At 40.4% G+C, this 15,733-nt stretch overlaps 1 protein-coding gene across 3 annotated transcripts in view; it reads right to left on the bottom strand.

Moving 5' to 3' along the window:
• Positions 1 to 1,538: 1,538 nt before the first annotated feature.
• EMC8 (ER membrane protein complex subunit 8) overlaps positions 1,539 to 15,733 on the bottom strand; it is a 16,880-nt gene continuing 2,685 nt past the window's right edge. For all 3 annotated transcript variants that reach the window (XM_077453235.1, XM_077453225.1, XM_077453246.1), the window contains exons 3-6: positions 15,611 to 15,687; positions 15,375 to 15,444; positions 2,621 to 2,715; positions 1,539 to 2,433 (exon numbers count right to left, since the gene is read on the bottom strand). In XM_077453235.1, coding sequence (XP_077309361.1) covers positions 2,274 to 2,433; positions 2,621 to 2,715; positions 15,375 to 15,444; positions 15,611 to 15,687 — 402 coding nt within the window. In that variant the 3' untranslated portion in view covers positions 1,539 to 2,273. The remainder of the gene's footprint in view (positions 2,434 to 2,620; positions 2,716 to 15,374; positions 15,445 to 15,610; positions 15,688 to 15,733) is intronic.

The following is a 15,733-nucleotide window of genomic DNA, read 5'->3' as shown; positions in this document are numbered from 1 at the left end:
AGCGGAGGTCTACCCTAAAGTGGGCCTTCCGCTCATCGGAACCCTCCCCCCCTCCGGCGCCACACCTGAGAGACGATCTAGAGATCGGCTTCGGGTGCCGACATCGCAGGCACGCTGGACAGGTAAGTGTCACTATTTTAAAAGTCAGCAGCTGCAGTATTTGTAGCTGCTGGTTTTTAAAAAAAAAAAAAAAAAAAAAAAAAAAAAAAAAGCAGAGTCCCGGCGGACTCCCGCTTTAAGCTCTTAAAATCATTTTAATAATTTGTTAATATATGTCCATGGGGGGGGGGGGGTGGGCAGCCATTGTGTATGCCATCTTTGCCTCCTGGTTAGCTGTTGGGCACAGGGGTTTTTTGTTTGCTATTTCTCTTGCTTAAAGCAAACCTAGCTACAATATCTATAATGATGGACATATGAAATAGTAAAAATATAAAAAGCTACATCAAGGTTAATGTTGCAATGATTTCTACTGGAGAGCAGATATCACTACCTGCTCTCTTTTACATTCTGCAAAATTACAGCCCATTCATTAAATGCATGCCACTGTGTAGAGCCTGTGGTATCCTATGAAGTTCTCTATACTTAGCATAACAAAGAGAACTCTGATTTGATTAGCGAGTCACATGACTAGGCTCTCGCTCAAGTTTTTTTTTTTTAGGTTTACACCCATTCCCTGTAATAGCACTCAAAGTCCCAATTCCACCGCTGTGCTTTATAAATGTCATTTTTATTAAAGTAGCGCTATTGCCACAGTAAGGACATACTGATGCTTTGTAAATGCCTCCCTTAGAATACACGTTCAATGAATATATATTATTATTTCCCCTATAAAATGAATGTAAGTTTCTAGGAACTAATGCCGGCCATACACGATGCGAATTCCGAAGGAAAATCCGAGCGAAAATAAAATCGACCGATTTTCGTATCGTTAGTGTGGTATGCGCAACATGCGATTTTCGTACGACAGGGCAAATTGACAAATCCAACATGTTGGTTTTTTTTTCAAAAATCGTCCAAAAATCGTATCGTTAATGGCAGAGTTGGACGATTTGACATAAGAAAATGAACTGCGCACGATCTCTGGAAAGTATAAAACAACGAACGAATGGTCGAACGCAACACGGAATAAAAAAAACCCGTTAAAACATAGTGTTTTAACGTACGATTTTCGTACTTAATTGATGGCACATTCGCATGTTGTTGTGAGTGCCGCTTTCGTTTATCGCTCGACGGGTCGTTCGGAATTCGCATCGTGTATGGCCGGCATAAGTAACTGATTTCTCTTCTCTGATTGGCAGGTTATCAATGGCGACTTTTGCCAGTTTGAGCCCGACTGGTTTTCCACGGGAGTTGTCATATACATGATGGCTACAACCACTGTGCCGTTCCATGACCAAACCATGCAGGTAAACAGGAGGGCTGTCAATCCTGTGTACCCCCCCCCCCCCCCCCAGACATGGACCCACACCTGAGGGACTTCATAGAAGGAGCAAGTACAAGACAATTTCTAATTTTGAAGAGGCACAGGGAACATGAAATGTGAGATTAGTTAATTTTATTTTCTAGAAGGAAAACAAATATGTGATCTGACACTCAGTGTAAGACTTGTGTGTAGGGCTCAGACAGAACAGAACTGCAACAGAAGGAAATGGGGGACAGAAGGCCAACGATCCTCAAAGTCAACGCAAAGCTTTATAAATATAAGATGGGGGATGATTAGGAATCCACGGCAGCCAAGTAGCGATATTCTCTCCATAGAAAAAACAAAAACAACTTCTCGAATAGGATTTCTGTTGGCCGCGTTAAAAGTCCCAGCAGCCCATCTTAAATGTCTATTTCAGTTTTGTGTAAAACACAACCAAGTTTCAAAAACTCAGAGCCGAGGATCCAATATTAAGACCGTGTGATTACCAGCAGTGAAGGATTATTTAAAATTCTCATCAATACAAACAGATAATTAAACTACAACATTAGGATTAACTTTGCCTCCAAAATTCCCGCCTCGGGGATGGAGTTGGGAGAACCCGCTTAAAAATTTAACTTTGAGATCATAGAAAAATTCTTTTGAAGTCCTTGAAGTACAGGCTGGTTCTCCATTCTTTATGACGCGGACGGATGTAAATTGGGTTGTTTTTCCTGCCAGTCTGCGGCATTCCCATAGTTTCGCCATCTGGAGCGGCGCCTCCAAAAGTGGTAGAGTAGTTTCCTGTGTGACCTGTTCCACATCCCAGCATCACCTTGCATAGCTCGGGCCGACGGATGACCGACTGACCTCAGCATAGATGGATGATCGCCTTGTTGATTTCAGGGTTGGCCCAGTCGTTCCGCAAGTCATCAAGATGGCCGTCAAAATCCACCAGAGTCTCGTAGGATCGGCTGTCCATGAGAGAGGCGGTGATTCTCTGAGCTTCTGGCCAGTCCTCAAACACATCCCTGAGAAAGTAGAAGGGAAAAAAAAAAAAAAAAAAAACTCAACAGCAAGTTGTAAAAATAGAGACTTACTTGTACTGCTGTCAGTTTTATGGGTGGTTCTATACAGACTGCAATGGATGTGCGATTACAAAGCAGCACTTGGGGGGGGGGGGGGGGGGGGGTTGGGGGGGTGCAAGTCAATACTAACTCATGTGTGTCTTTAGCTTTCCATCTGTTGTCGTGGTGCTCATACACATGGATTGAAGGGACTAGAGATTCCACTGTGAACTTTGCATTGTCCACCTATTGAGAAAACAGATTTAAAGGGAGATAAGCTATGGAGATTATTAAGTAGTGCAGAAATGTTATGATTTTTTTTTTTTTATTATTATTTACACACACCGACCACTTTATTATTAGTTACAACCTTAGTAGTACCAGGTTGGACCCCCTTTTGCCTTCGGAACTGCCTTCATTCTTGGTGGCATAGGTTCAACAAGGTGTTGGAAACATTCCTCAGATTTTGGTCCATAGTGACATGATAGCATCACACAGTTGTTGCAGATTTGTAGGCTGCACATGCCGTTCCACCACATCGCAAAGGTGCTCTATTGGATGAGATCTGGTGACTGTGGAGGCCATTGGAGTATAGCGACCTCATTGACAGTATAGCAGTCAGGAAGTGTAATGAAGTAAATGACCAAAAAAGATTTTTCCAGTGGTGAGATGATCTGATCTTTGTGACATGGTGCATTATCCTGCTCTGGAAGGAGCCATCAGAAGATGGGTACACTGTAGTCATAAAGGGATGGACATGGTCAGCAACAATACTTGGGTAGGCCGTGGAGTTTAAACAATGCTCAATTGGTACGAAGGTCTAGATGCCTAAATGCATTGAGTTGCTGCCATGCAAACTGCCGATTAGCAATTTGTGTTACCAAGCAATTGAACAGGTGTGCCCAGGTGGCCAATGAAGAGATATCTATCCATAAGTGTTCCCATACCTTTAAATAATGACTTTGTATTTTAGGGGACAATGTAACAAATAGTCATACTAAATGCATAAACAAAAGTCCATATAGTGAATGATACAATATACAGTGATCAAGAAAGATCAAAAAAGAGTCCACTTGTGCAGTGTGTCTTTAATCAGTATATCCAGTGACGATGTGATCCCTTCACCAATGAGCTAGTTGGACTCTCACCTCATCGAATGGACCCCTGATAAATCAGATAGGTCAAAAACACATGTTCCCATCAAGGGTGAAGTATAAGGCTACAGCAAACCAAACGGAAGCATTTCCAGATAGAATCTCCTCAGTGTCATCAGATCAGGATAATGTCATATATGAAAAAGAACAAGCAAATCTAGTGCTCTCCGTTTGATAACAATTTATTAAAACAAATGAATAAGAACAAATTTCCACTCACATTTCTAAGCACTGATCTCCAGTGCCGAGTGCAAAGCAGGAAATAACATGCATGGATCAGTGTGTCAGCTGGCGGATGACGTCACGACGCGAGTCACGTGGTCCGTACGCGTTGCGTCCCAGGGAAAGGGCGGGACTTCATCAGCGGTGACGGAATGACGTCGGACGGCCGCTTTATACTAACACACTAAATTTAAACCAATAAACAGCGGAGTTATGCGCAAGGCAAATGCCGCTACTAGCGTGACACCGGAACATACATCTGTGATCGCTCCATACACAGAGGGAAAGGAGAGGGCATATAGAAAACTTTATGAGCGCCAAAAAATATTTAAAACAAAATTAAAATCAACACCAGAGAGAAGCGTACGTCAAGTCCGCTAATTAGGCAACAAAATATCACCCACTAATAGTTCTCGCATAAAATATGCAGAGAAACGAACGAGACGTTGCCCAAACGGACAATACAAAGCTTTAGACGAATCTCCCGGTAGGTCGCATGACCAATGATAAGAACTAACGAATATACCCGCAAATGCCGCTGACGTCATCAGAAAGCTACACTGATCCGTACATGAAGAAAAAACAAACAAACATACCTATAATTAAACACATACCATACAGGTAAAAAAGAAATCAAAAAATATATACAAAAAGTAAATATAAAAATAAAAATATCACAATAAATATAAAAAATATAAAAAATATAAAAAAGAAGAATCAGATACTTCAGAATAAAACAATTATCTGTCCGAAATGAAACAATTTAAATCAAATTCCACATTTAAACCTCCCGGGGCAAGAACCCGTGTTTCATGGATCCAATAGGATTCACGTTTGCTTAATTGGCGTATGAAGTTACCTCCACGCCAATGCTTGGTGACCTTCTCAATCCCCCAAAAGCTCAAACTCCTGGGATTCTGGGAATGCACCAATTTAAAATGGCGAGACACATTATGAGTCTTCAGGCCCTTTTTAATATTATTTACGTGTTCACCCAACCTCACATGTAGAGGTCTGGAGGTTCTACCGATATATTGGAGACCACATCCACATTGTAACATATATACCACCCCTATGGTGGAACAAGTGATGAGTTTATCAATCTTGTATTCCTTATTATTACTAGTGGCTATGAAGGATTTTCTCCTTTTCATATTGCATCTAGAGTGCCTACATGCCGTACATCTACCACACGCATAAAAGCCGGATAGAAAAGAAAAAAGCCTGCTTTCAGTTTGTACAGGGGGATCAATAACACTCGGTGCTATTTGGTCACGCAATGATGGAGCCTTTTTATATATGAAAGAAGGCCGTGCGGGTAACAATGGACCCAACACTCGGTCTTGTTTCAGTATAAACCAGTTTTTGGCCACAACTTTTTCAAATTTTTTATACTGTACGTTATAATCAAGGACCATTCGGAAATTAACCCCTTCCACACCTGATTCTTTTGCCTTATCTTTAATCAGAAGGGACCTATCCATCTGCTGAACCCTAGATATTTCATGTTCAAGAGCAGATGGATCGTAACCCTTATCCCGAAACCTAGAGGACAATGTGTGGGCTTGATTCACAAAGTCAACCATGTAAGAACAATTCCGCCTTAGTCTAACGTACTGTCCCCTGGGGATATTGCATAACCAAGACTTATGGTGGCAACTCCCCAGGGGAATGTACGAATTCCGATCAGTTGGCTTAAAGTGGTTTTTCAGTACTAGCCCATCATTTGCTTTGGTGATCTCTAGGTCAAGAAACACCAACCGTTCTTGGCTGATATTCCACGATAACTGGATGTTTTTGTCGTTAACATTCATAGTACCGACAAATTCATCCAATCCTCGCCGATCACCATCCCATACTAAAATGAGATCATCAATGAATCTATTGTAGCAGATTAATTCCTTGGGGCGATTCCGAAAAACAACTTCCTCCTCCCAGTGGGCCATAAATAAATTGGCCACACTGGGAGCAAACTTGGCCCCCATGGCAACCCCCCTTACTTGTAAATAAAACTGATGATTAAACCAAAAATAATTCCTAGATAAGCAAAAATTCAAGCATTTGAGAATATATTTTTTATGACACTCCGATAAATCGGAGTAAGTGGACATGGCCCACTGAACTGAAGCTCGCGCATCACTGTGTCCTATAATAGTGTACAGTGAGCCGACATCGGCTGTCACAAGAAAACAGGAGGCCGTGATATCCAATGACTCAAGAATTTGAATAATGTGTTTAGTGTCTTTAAGGAATGCTTTGGTTTTAAATACCAAGGGTTGTAAAAAAGTGTCAATGTACTGACCCACTCTAGAGGAGATAGAGTCAATACCGTTAACAATAGGCCTGCCAGGCGGGTTAACACAATCCTTATGGATTTTTGGCAGGCTGTATATAATGGGGGTACGGCAAAATAATGGGTCAAGATAAGATCCCTCTTTTTTATTGAGAATATTTTTATGTTTCCCTTCTTCTATTAGCCAGTGTAATTCATCCTTATACTGTAACATAGGATCTTTGTTCAAAATATGATATGTGTCAGTGTCACTGACAAGCTTATTCATTTCGGACATATAATTAGTTCTATTTAAAATCACCAATCCCCCCCCTTTATCCGCGGGGCGTATGACTATGTCATCCCTGCTCCTAAGGGATTCAATTCCCAATTTGATAAACTGGGGGTCCTTTACTTTGCGTACTTTAAGATTGTCTAAATCATTTATAACAACATTCTTAAAAACATCCAAAAACTTGTTATCGGTGTTTAGGGGGTTAAACGTGGATTTATTACGGAGATTTGAGTGATGATCTTCAAATATTTTCACCTGTCTAACAGGGTTGGATAGAAAATATTTTTTCATGTTCAAATTCCTAACAAACTTTTGGATGTTAACATATGTATGGAATTTACTAAAATTCCTAACCGGAGCGAATTTTAGTCCCCTATCTAGAACTTTTAACTCATTATCGCTTAATGGACATCCACTTAAGTTGTATATGCCTGTCCCTATTGGGGTTTTTGTTTTTTGAATTCTCCTGCCCCCTCTCCTTCCTCTCTCTCTTTTCTTTTTCGGACCTGATTGCCCGACTGGGGGGTTCCGTACGGTTGCTGTCTCCACCACTCCTGATGGATAGGTGGAGGTGCAAATGGTGGATGGATGGGCTGGTGAATAGGGGGCTGCACATAAGGGCCCCTTCCGGGTCCACTCTGTGCACCCAAAAAATCCCCTCCCTCACCGGCTCCTCCATATTGTAATGGTCCATATCTATTAGACACAGATAGGGATTCCATGTTGGAATGGGAAAACTTTTTTCTTAATAAAGGTCTAGAATTAATGGAATTTTTGTTGAAACGTAAACAAAGAAAAATGACCATTCTAGATAGTCAGATCAATGAGATTAAACATTCCATTGAATCATTTAAAGACACTCCTGATTTCATTAGACTCTCTGTTGAACTAAAGGACAAGATGGCAAAGTGGGACTTTGAGGTCCAAAATAAGAAAAAGAAAAAAGTTCATAAGAGACTCAGATGATTTCAATGGGGGTAATGTCTTTAAATGGCAAAAAATGAATCAAACCGAGGGAGATATCCACCATGATACTCCTATTGAGGTTGATGCTATGGCCCCTATACCGCCACTTGGTTCTGTAGGCACCTTCATTCCGGAAAATCTGGTGCCAGATCCCTGTAACACTAGGAGTAGTGCACCGAGGGGAGGTACATATAATAGGGGACCCCGTAATAATTACGGAAAGAAAAGAGGTAGAGGTAATGGTAACCGTGATAGGAATTCTGACTCCAGGGCAGACCCTGTTAATGAGTCTCAGTACTATTATGGCTACCATTCCCCTAGCAGACAGGGTGGGTATCAGTCTGATTATGGTTCCCATCAGAGGGTTCCGTATGGTGGTCAACCGAGATACACTTTACCTGTGTCTAATAGATATGGACCATTACAATATGGAGGAGCCGGTGAGGGAGGGGATTTTTTCGGGTGCACAGAGTGGACCCGGAAGGGGCCCTTATGTGCAGCCCCCTATTCACCAGCCCATCCATCCACCATTTGCACCTCCACCTATCCATCAGGAGTGGTGGAGACAGCAACCGTACGGAACCCCCCAGTCGGGCAATCAGGTCCGAAAAAGAAAAGAGAGAGAGGAAGGAGAGGGGGCAGGAGAATTCAAAAAACAAAAACCCCAATAGGGACAGGCATATACAACTTAAGTGGATGTCCATTAAGCGATAATGAGTTAAAAGTTCTAGATAGGGGACTAAAATTCGCTCCGGTTAGGAATTTTAGTAAATTCCATACATATGTTAACATCCAAAAGTTTGTTAGGAATTTGAACATGAAAAAATATTTTCTATCCAACCCTGTTAGACAGGTGAAAATATTTGAAGATCATCACTCAAATCTCCGTAATAAATCCACGTTTAACCCCCTAAACACCGATAACAAGTTTTTGGATGTTTTTAAGAATGTTGTTATAAATGATTTAGACAATCTTAAAGTACGCAAAGTAAAGGACCCCCAGTTTATCAAATTGGGAATTGAATCCCTTAGGAGCAGGGATGACATAGTCATACGCCCCGCGGATAAAGGGGGGGGATTGGTGATTTTAAATAGAACTAATTATATGTCCGAAATGAATAAGCTTGTCAGTGACACTGACACATATCATATTTTGAACAAAGATCCTATGTTACAGTATAAGGATGAATTACACTGGCTAATAGAAGAAGGGAAACATAAAAATATTCTCAATAAAAAAGAGGGATCTTATCTTGACCCATTATTTTGCCGTACCCCCATTATATACAGCCTGCCAAAAATCCATAAGGATTGTGTTAACCCGCCTGGCAGGCCTATTGTTAACGGTATTGACTCTATCTCCTCTAGAGTGGGTCAGTACATTGACACTTTTTTACAACCCTTGGTATTTAAAACCAAAGCATTCCTTAAAGACACTAAACACATTATTCAAATTCTTGAGTCATTGGATATCACGGCCTCCTGTTTTCTTGTGACAGCCGATGTCGGCTCACTGTACACTATTATAGGACACAGTGATGCGCGAGCTTCAGTTCAGTGGGCCATGTCCACTTACTCCGATTTATCGGAGTGTCATAAAAAATATATTCTCAAATGCTTGAATTTTTGCTTATCTAGGAATTATTTTTGGTTTAATCATCAGTTTTATTTACAAGTAAGGGGGGTTGCCATGGGGGCCAAGTTTGCTCCCAGTGTGGCCAATTTATTTATGGCCCACTGGGAGGAGGAAGTTGTTTTTCGGAATCGCCCCAAGGAATTAATCTGCTACAATAGATTCATTGATGATCTCATTTTAGTATGGGATGGTGATCGGCGAGGATTGGATGAATTTGTCGGTACTATGAATGTTAACGACAAAAACATCCAGTTATCGTGGAATATCAGCCAAGAACGGTTGGTGTTTCTTGACCTAGAGATCACCAAAGCAAATGATGGGCTAGTACTGAAAAACCACTTTAAGCCAACTGATCGGAATTCGTACATTCCCCTGGGGAGTTGCCACCATAAGTCTTGGTTATGCAATATCCCCAGGGGACAGTACGTTAGACTAAGGCGGAATTGTTCTTACATGGTTGACTTTGTGAATCAAGCCCACACATTGTCCTCTAGGTTTCGGGATAAGGGTTACGATCCATCTGCTCTTGAACATGAAATATCTAGGGTTCAGCAGATGGATAGGTCCCTTCTGATTAAAGATAAGGCAAAAGAATCAGGTGTGGAAGGGGTTAATTTCCGAATGGTCCTTGATTATAACGTACAGTATAAAAAATTTGAAAAAGTTGTGGCCAAAAACTGGTTTATACTGAAACAAGACCGAGTGTTGGGTCCATTGTTACCCGCACGGCCTTCTTTCATATATAAAAAGGCTCCATCATTGCGTGACCAAATAGCACCGAGTGTTATTGATCCCCCTGTACAAACTGAAAGCAGGCTTTTTTCTTTTCTATCCGGCTTTTATGCGTGTGGTAGATGTACGGCATGTAGGCACTCTAGATGCAATATGAAAAGGAGAAAATCCTTCATAGCCACTAGTAATAATAAGGAATACAAGATTGATAAACTCATCACTTGTTCCACCATAGGGGTGGTATATATGTTACAATGTGGATGTGGTCTCCAATATATCGGTAGAACCTCCAGACCTCTACATGTGAGGTTGGGTGAACACGTAAATAATATTAAAAAGGGCCTGAAGACTCATAATGTGTCTCGCCATTTTAAATTGGTGCATTCCCAGAATCCCAGGAGTTTGAGCTTTTGGGGGATTGAGAAGGTCACCAAGCATTGGCGTGGAGGTAACTTCATACGCCAATTAAGCAAACGTGAATCCTATTGGATCCATGAAACACGGGTTCTTGCCCCGGGAGGTTTAAATGTGGAATTTGATTTAAATTGTTTCATTTCGGACAGATAATTGTTTTATTCTGAAGTATCTGATTCTTCTTTTTTATATTTTTTATATTTTTTATATTTATTGTGATATTTTTATTTTTATTTTTATATTTACTTTTTGTATATATTTTTTGATTTCTTTTTTACCTGTATGGTATGTGTTTAATTATAGGTATGTTTGTTTGTTTTTTCTTCATGTACGGATCAGTGTAGCTTTCTGATGACGTCAGCGGCATTTGCGGGTATATTCGTTAGTTCTTATCATTGGTCATGCGACCTACCGGGAGATTCGTCTAAAGCTTTGTATTGTCCGTTTGGGCAACGTCTCGTTCGTTTCTCTGCATATTTTATGCGAGAACTATTAGTGGGTGATATTTTGTTGCCTAATTAGCGGACTTGACGTACGCTTCTCTCTGGTGTTGATTTTAATTTTGTTTTAAATATTTTTTGGCGCTCATAAAGTTTTCTATATGCCCTCTCCTTTCCCTCTGTGTATGGAGCGATCACAGATGTATGTTCCGGTGTCACGCTAGTAGCGGCATTTGCCTTGCGCATAACTCCGCTGTTTATTGGTTTAAATTTAGTGTGTTAGTATAAAGCGGCCGTCCGACGTCATTCCGTCACCGCTGATGAAGTCCCGCCCTTTCCCTGGGACGCAACGCGTACGGACCACGTGACTCGCGTCGTGACGTCATCCGCCAGCTGACACACTGATCCATGCATGTTATTTCCTGCTTTGCACTCGGCACTGGAGATCAGTGCTTAGAAATGTGAGTGGAAATTTGTTCTTATTCATTTGTTTTAATAAATTGTTATCAAACGGAGAGCACTAGATTTGCTTGTTCTTTTTCATATATGACATTATCCTGATCTGATGACACTGAGGAGATTCTATCTGGAAATGCTTCCGTTTGGTTTGCTGTAGCCTTATACTTCACCCTTGATGGGAACATGTGTTTTTGACCTATCTGATTTATCAGGGGTCCATTCGATGAGGTGAGAGTCCAACTAGCTCATTGGTGAAGGGATCACATCGTCACTGGATATACTGATTAAAGACACACTGCACAAGTGGACTCTTTTTTGATCTTTCTTGATCACTGTATATTGTATCATTCACTATATGGACTTTTGTTTATGCATTTAGTATTCCACTGTAAAGAGTTTTTTGTATTTGCGCTGTACTGAGATATTTATATTTTGAAATGTGGGATTTGGTAATTTGACCTACAGTATTCTAGCTGCATTTTTTCTTCATATATTTTTTTCTGTTTCAGTTTTTTTAGCGCTGGTTGACTTTCTCACTATGTAACAAATAGTCATACCTGGAACTCTTTACCTAGTTTAGCCTTTTGAAGGGTTGGGCAGTTTGTACTCATTTTTCTCAGTTGGCTCCTGGCTGTAAAGTGAAAGCGATCGGTGGTTGTATAGCCACTGATCACTTTCAGAGCAGGCAATGCCATTTGTAAATACCTTATGATAGCAAAGTAAAATAAAAATGCATTAAAAAAAATTATTACGTTAAACACACAAAAAAAAAAAAAAAAAAAAAACAGCGCTGTTCCTATGTAGACTTAATATGAAATAATAAAACAATAACAAAAAATTGTGAAAATGAATTATAGATGCAGCAGCAGCTTTAACCGTGAGATACCCACAATTCAAATAACTGTTCCCAAATAAGCTGCGCTATACTGATCTGATAAATGCTAAGTGAAGCAAATAAGTAAATAAAACATGAAATCAAAAATTTGACAGAGTGAAAACAGAAAAATGCATATACTAATGTTCGGATATTAGTCCATCATCCCATCAACAAAAAATTTTGCTTGCAATCTCCAACGTGTTTTAAGCACACCACACCAATATAGGAAAAGTGTCATCAGCGTTTGCAGGAAAAAAAGAGGACTTCCACCACCAACACTACTGCCGCTTACCAGCTACACTGATCCCATCTCAGAGACCAGATATCGCCATATCAAAAACACTTCCTCTGAGCCTGGACTGCATGGAGGGTGTATCCCCTTTAAGCGCTTGGTTCAAGTGGTTAGAAGAATCCTACGGCCACACCGCTCATTGGTTCAAATGGTTAGAAGAATCCTACGGCCACACCGCTCACTGCCCAGCACATATAATAACGAAAGGAATCGCCATAGTGTGATATAGTCATGAAATTTAATAAATTAAAAAAGATTGCACTTACATCAAGTAGAAAAAAAACTTCGCTTTTTAAAAAACAAACAGATTCGCCGGCCGGCCTAGTAAAGCTGCCCGTCTCTTCCGGGTCCAGCGTAGATGGACCAGCGTAGGGGCCCCTGGAAGACGTTACCTTTAACGAAACGGCGTAGGGAGGAACGACGTACTGACGTCACCGCGATCTACGCTGGACCCGGAAGAGACGGGCAGCGTTACTAAGCCGGCCGGCGAATCTGTTTTTAAAAAGCGAAGTTTCTACTTGATGCAAGTGCAATCTTTTTTAATTTATTAAATTTCATGACTATATCACACTATGGCGATTCCTTTCGTTATTATATGTGCTGGGCAATGAGCGGTGTGGCCGTAGGATTCTTTTAACCACTTGAACCAAGCGCTTAAAGGGGATACACCCTCCATGCAGTCCAGGCTCAGAGGAAGTGTTTTTGATTTGGCGATATCTGGTCTCTGAGATGGGATCAGTGTAGCTGGTAAGCGGCAGTAGTGTTGGTGGTGGAAGTCCTCTTTTTTTCCTGCAAACTCTGACACTTTTCCTATATCGGTGTGGTGTGCTTAAAACACGTTGGAGATTGCAAGCAAAATTTTTTGTTGATGGGATGATGGACTAATATCTGAACATTAGTATATGCATTTTTCTGTTTTCACTCTGTCAAATTTTTGATTTCATGTTTTATTTATTTACTTATTTGCTTCACTTAGCATTTATCAGATCAGTATAGCGCAGCTTATTTGGGAATATATATATATATATATATATATATATATATATATATATATATATATATATATATATATATATATATATATATATATATATATATATATATATATATATATATATATATATACATACATACACACACGATATTTATATCCCACGTTTGCAACACACATGTAGAGTTGTCCCGCAGATGTCAGAGCGATAGCAATAATACTAGCACCATAGTTCTATTAACTAATCAGATAACCTGTAAGTGCTTTAAAAAAAAAAAAGTCACCTATGAAGCAGCTTTTTGGGTACTGTAGCTTTTCACAATATCATAGACATATGCATTTTTAAGACTTGACATGTTGGGCTGTCCATTTGCTCAACACAGCCTCATCTTTTATACAAGAGAGGAAAAAAAAACCCCACATGGTTATGTCAATGTATTTGCACCCTTCCTGATTTTTGTTTGCATGTTTCTCACTTAAATGATTCTTAGACATTTTATTACTACATAAAGATAAGAGTAGATCCAAGATGCGGTTTTTACAATGTAAAATAGTGAGTGTAAAGCTTGTATAACAGTGTAAATTTGCTGTTCACTCAAAATGACTCACACAGCCATTAATGTCTAAACCACTGGCAACAAAAGCGAGTACATCCCTAAGTGTACTTACTGACTCAGGCTGCTCCTGGATAACAGAGGACACCTTTTCTGGTTATTCCTGAACTATCCGCACATTTGCTGTTCAGTCTTGATACCCTTTTCATCTCAGACATCTAGGTAATAAAGGCCTTATCCTCATATCTACCTCAATACCCCACTATCAAGTGAAAAATTATAGTCCTGAGCCAAGTGTGTCCCCATACATAGGGACCCCCTTCCCTCTTTTGAGGCTCAGTCTCCCACCTATCATTTATTCCCAAGTGAGACTCAGACCTCTGACAGGTTTGTCTCCTGCTGGGTCACTGCTCCCCCTTTTTGATCTGCCACTCTGGTGGTCATGGGTGTATCTGTCCCTCCATGTTTGTGTCATCGTGTGGTCAGCGCAGCCATCCTTTCTGGACTCCAGTGGCAACCTGTGAAGCTTTGGTTAACTCCATGGCAAAGAGTTAAAGGCAGTGCTGGTAAATAGTGGTGGCCACACAATATATTGACACTTTGGGCCCAATTTGGACATTTACACTTAGGGGTGTAGTCACGTTTGTTGCCAGCGGTTTAGACATTAATGGCTGTGTGTTGTTATTTTGAGGGACCAGCAAATGTACACTGTTATACAAGCTGTACACTCACTACTTTACATTGTAGCAAAGTGTCATTTCTTCAGTGTTGTCACATGAAAAGATATAATAAAATATTGACAAAAAAGTGTGAGGGGTGTACTCACTTTGAGATACTGATAATACACACGCTTAATGTATTTTAGTACACAAATCGAACGGTAAAACATATACATTTAAAAAAAAAAAAAAAAAAAAGACAGACTGAGTAGATAACAAATATTTCACGTTTCAAAGTCACACAGACCCATCAAATGGCAGCAAACTAAAATGATCCATTGGCAATGCTTTAAGAGCCCTAGATTTACTGCTCTGACATTCACAATACCTCACGCATGATGCGATCAGTTTACATACCTGTGCGGGACCCCAGATCGCTCTTCTGCCATCAAAAGCATCTTTATCAAACCAAGATCAGTTTTATCAGATTCTTTAGAAGTAACAACTTGTCAAACAAACCATAACTGAAAGTAAATACTTGTCACTTTCGGTTTCTTGTACCACACAGAGGAGAGTGAAGATGTGGATGTACTTTTTGCAGTGTTCAGCTGATCCACACAGCAGTGGCCCTGGACCAGAGAGCCCAAGAACAGCAGTGGGGCCTGCCAAGTGATCTGGCAGCTGTAGAGCCAGACTGATCACTTCTACAGGAAAGCCCATCACCAGCTGCAAATTGATGCCAGGATCCTGGTATCAATGCTTCCCGACAAGGACATCTATACTGTATGTATGTATGGCAGGCAGGCAGTGCAATGAAGTAAATGACCAAAAAAGGATTTTTTTTCACATGTGTGATGAAAATTTTTCAAAGTGGTAAAATAGGTGTGCACATAAATTGGAGTAGCCAAAGATATGTAATAGACACAAAGAGGATTTCAGTACCATTATCAGAGCAGCATCACTATAACCCTCAGCGATCCGGGTGGCAATTCTGTCTGCAACCTGGTTAGGACTGAAACACAAAGAAATACTCATTTCCATGCTAGCGCAAAAAAAAAAAAAAAAAAAAATTCAAGTTGGGACAATATTCTATAAAAAAGAAGCAAAAAGTAGGGAGGGTGGAAGAGGTAGAGGGTGGAGAGAAGAATTTGGACAAACAGAATGTGATTTGAACTTGCCTGTTATCTTTGAGACGTTCATTGCCTTGGTAGTACCCGGCGATCACATAACCATTCTCATTGCACCAAGTATCAATCTGCAAGTAAGAAAAACAGACAATCAATAAGACAAGGCCTCAGCCT

Source organism: Lithobates pipiens, unplaced genomic scaffold (genome assembly GCF_037356315.1).
Source record: "Lithobates pipiens isolate NorthernLeopardFrog02 unplaced genomic scaffold, aLitPip1_a1.2 Scaffold_10, whole genome shotgun sequence".
Taxonomy (NCBI): domain Eukaryota; kingdom Metazoa; phylum Chordata; class Amphibia; order Anura; family Ranidae; genus Lithobates; species Lithobates pipiens.
This window is presented reverse-complemented; position numbering and strand designations above follow the sequence as displayed.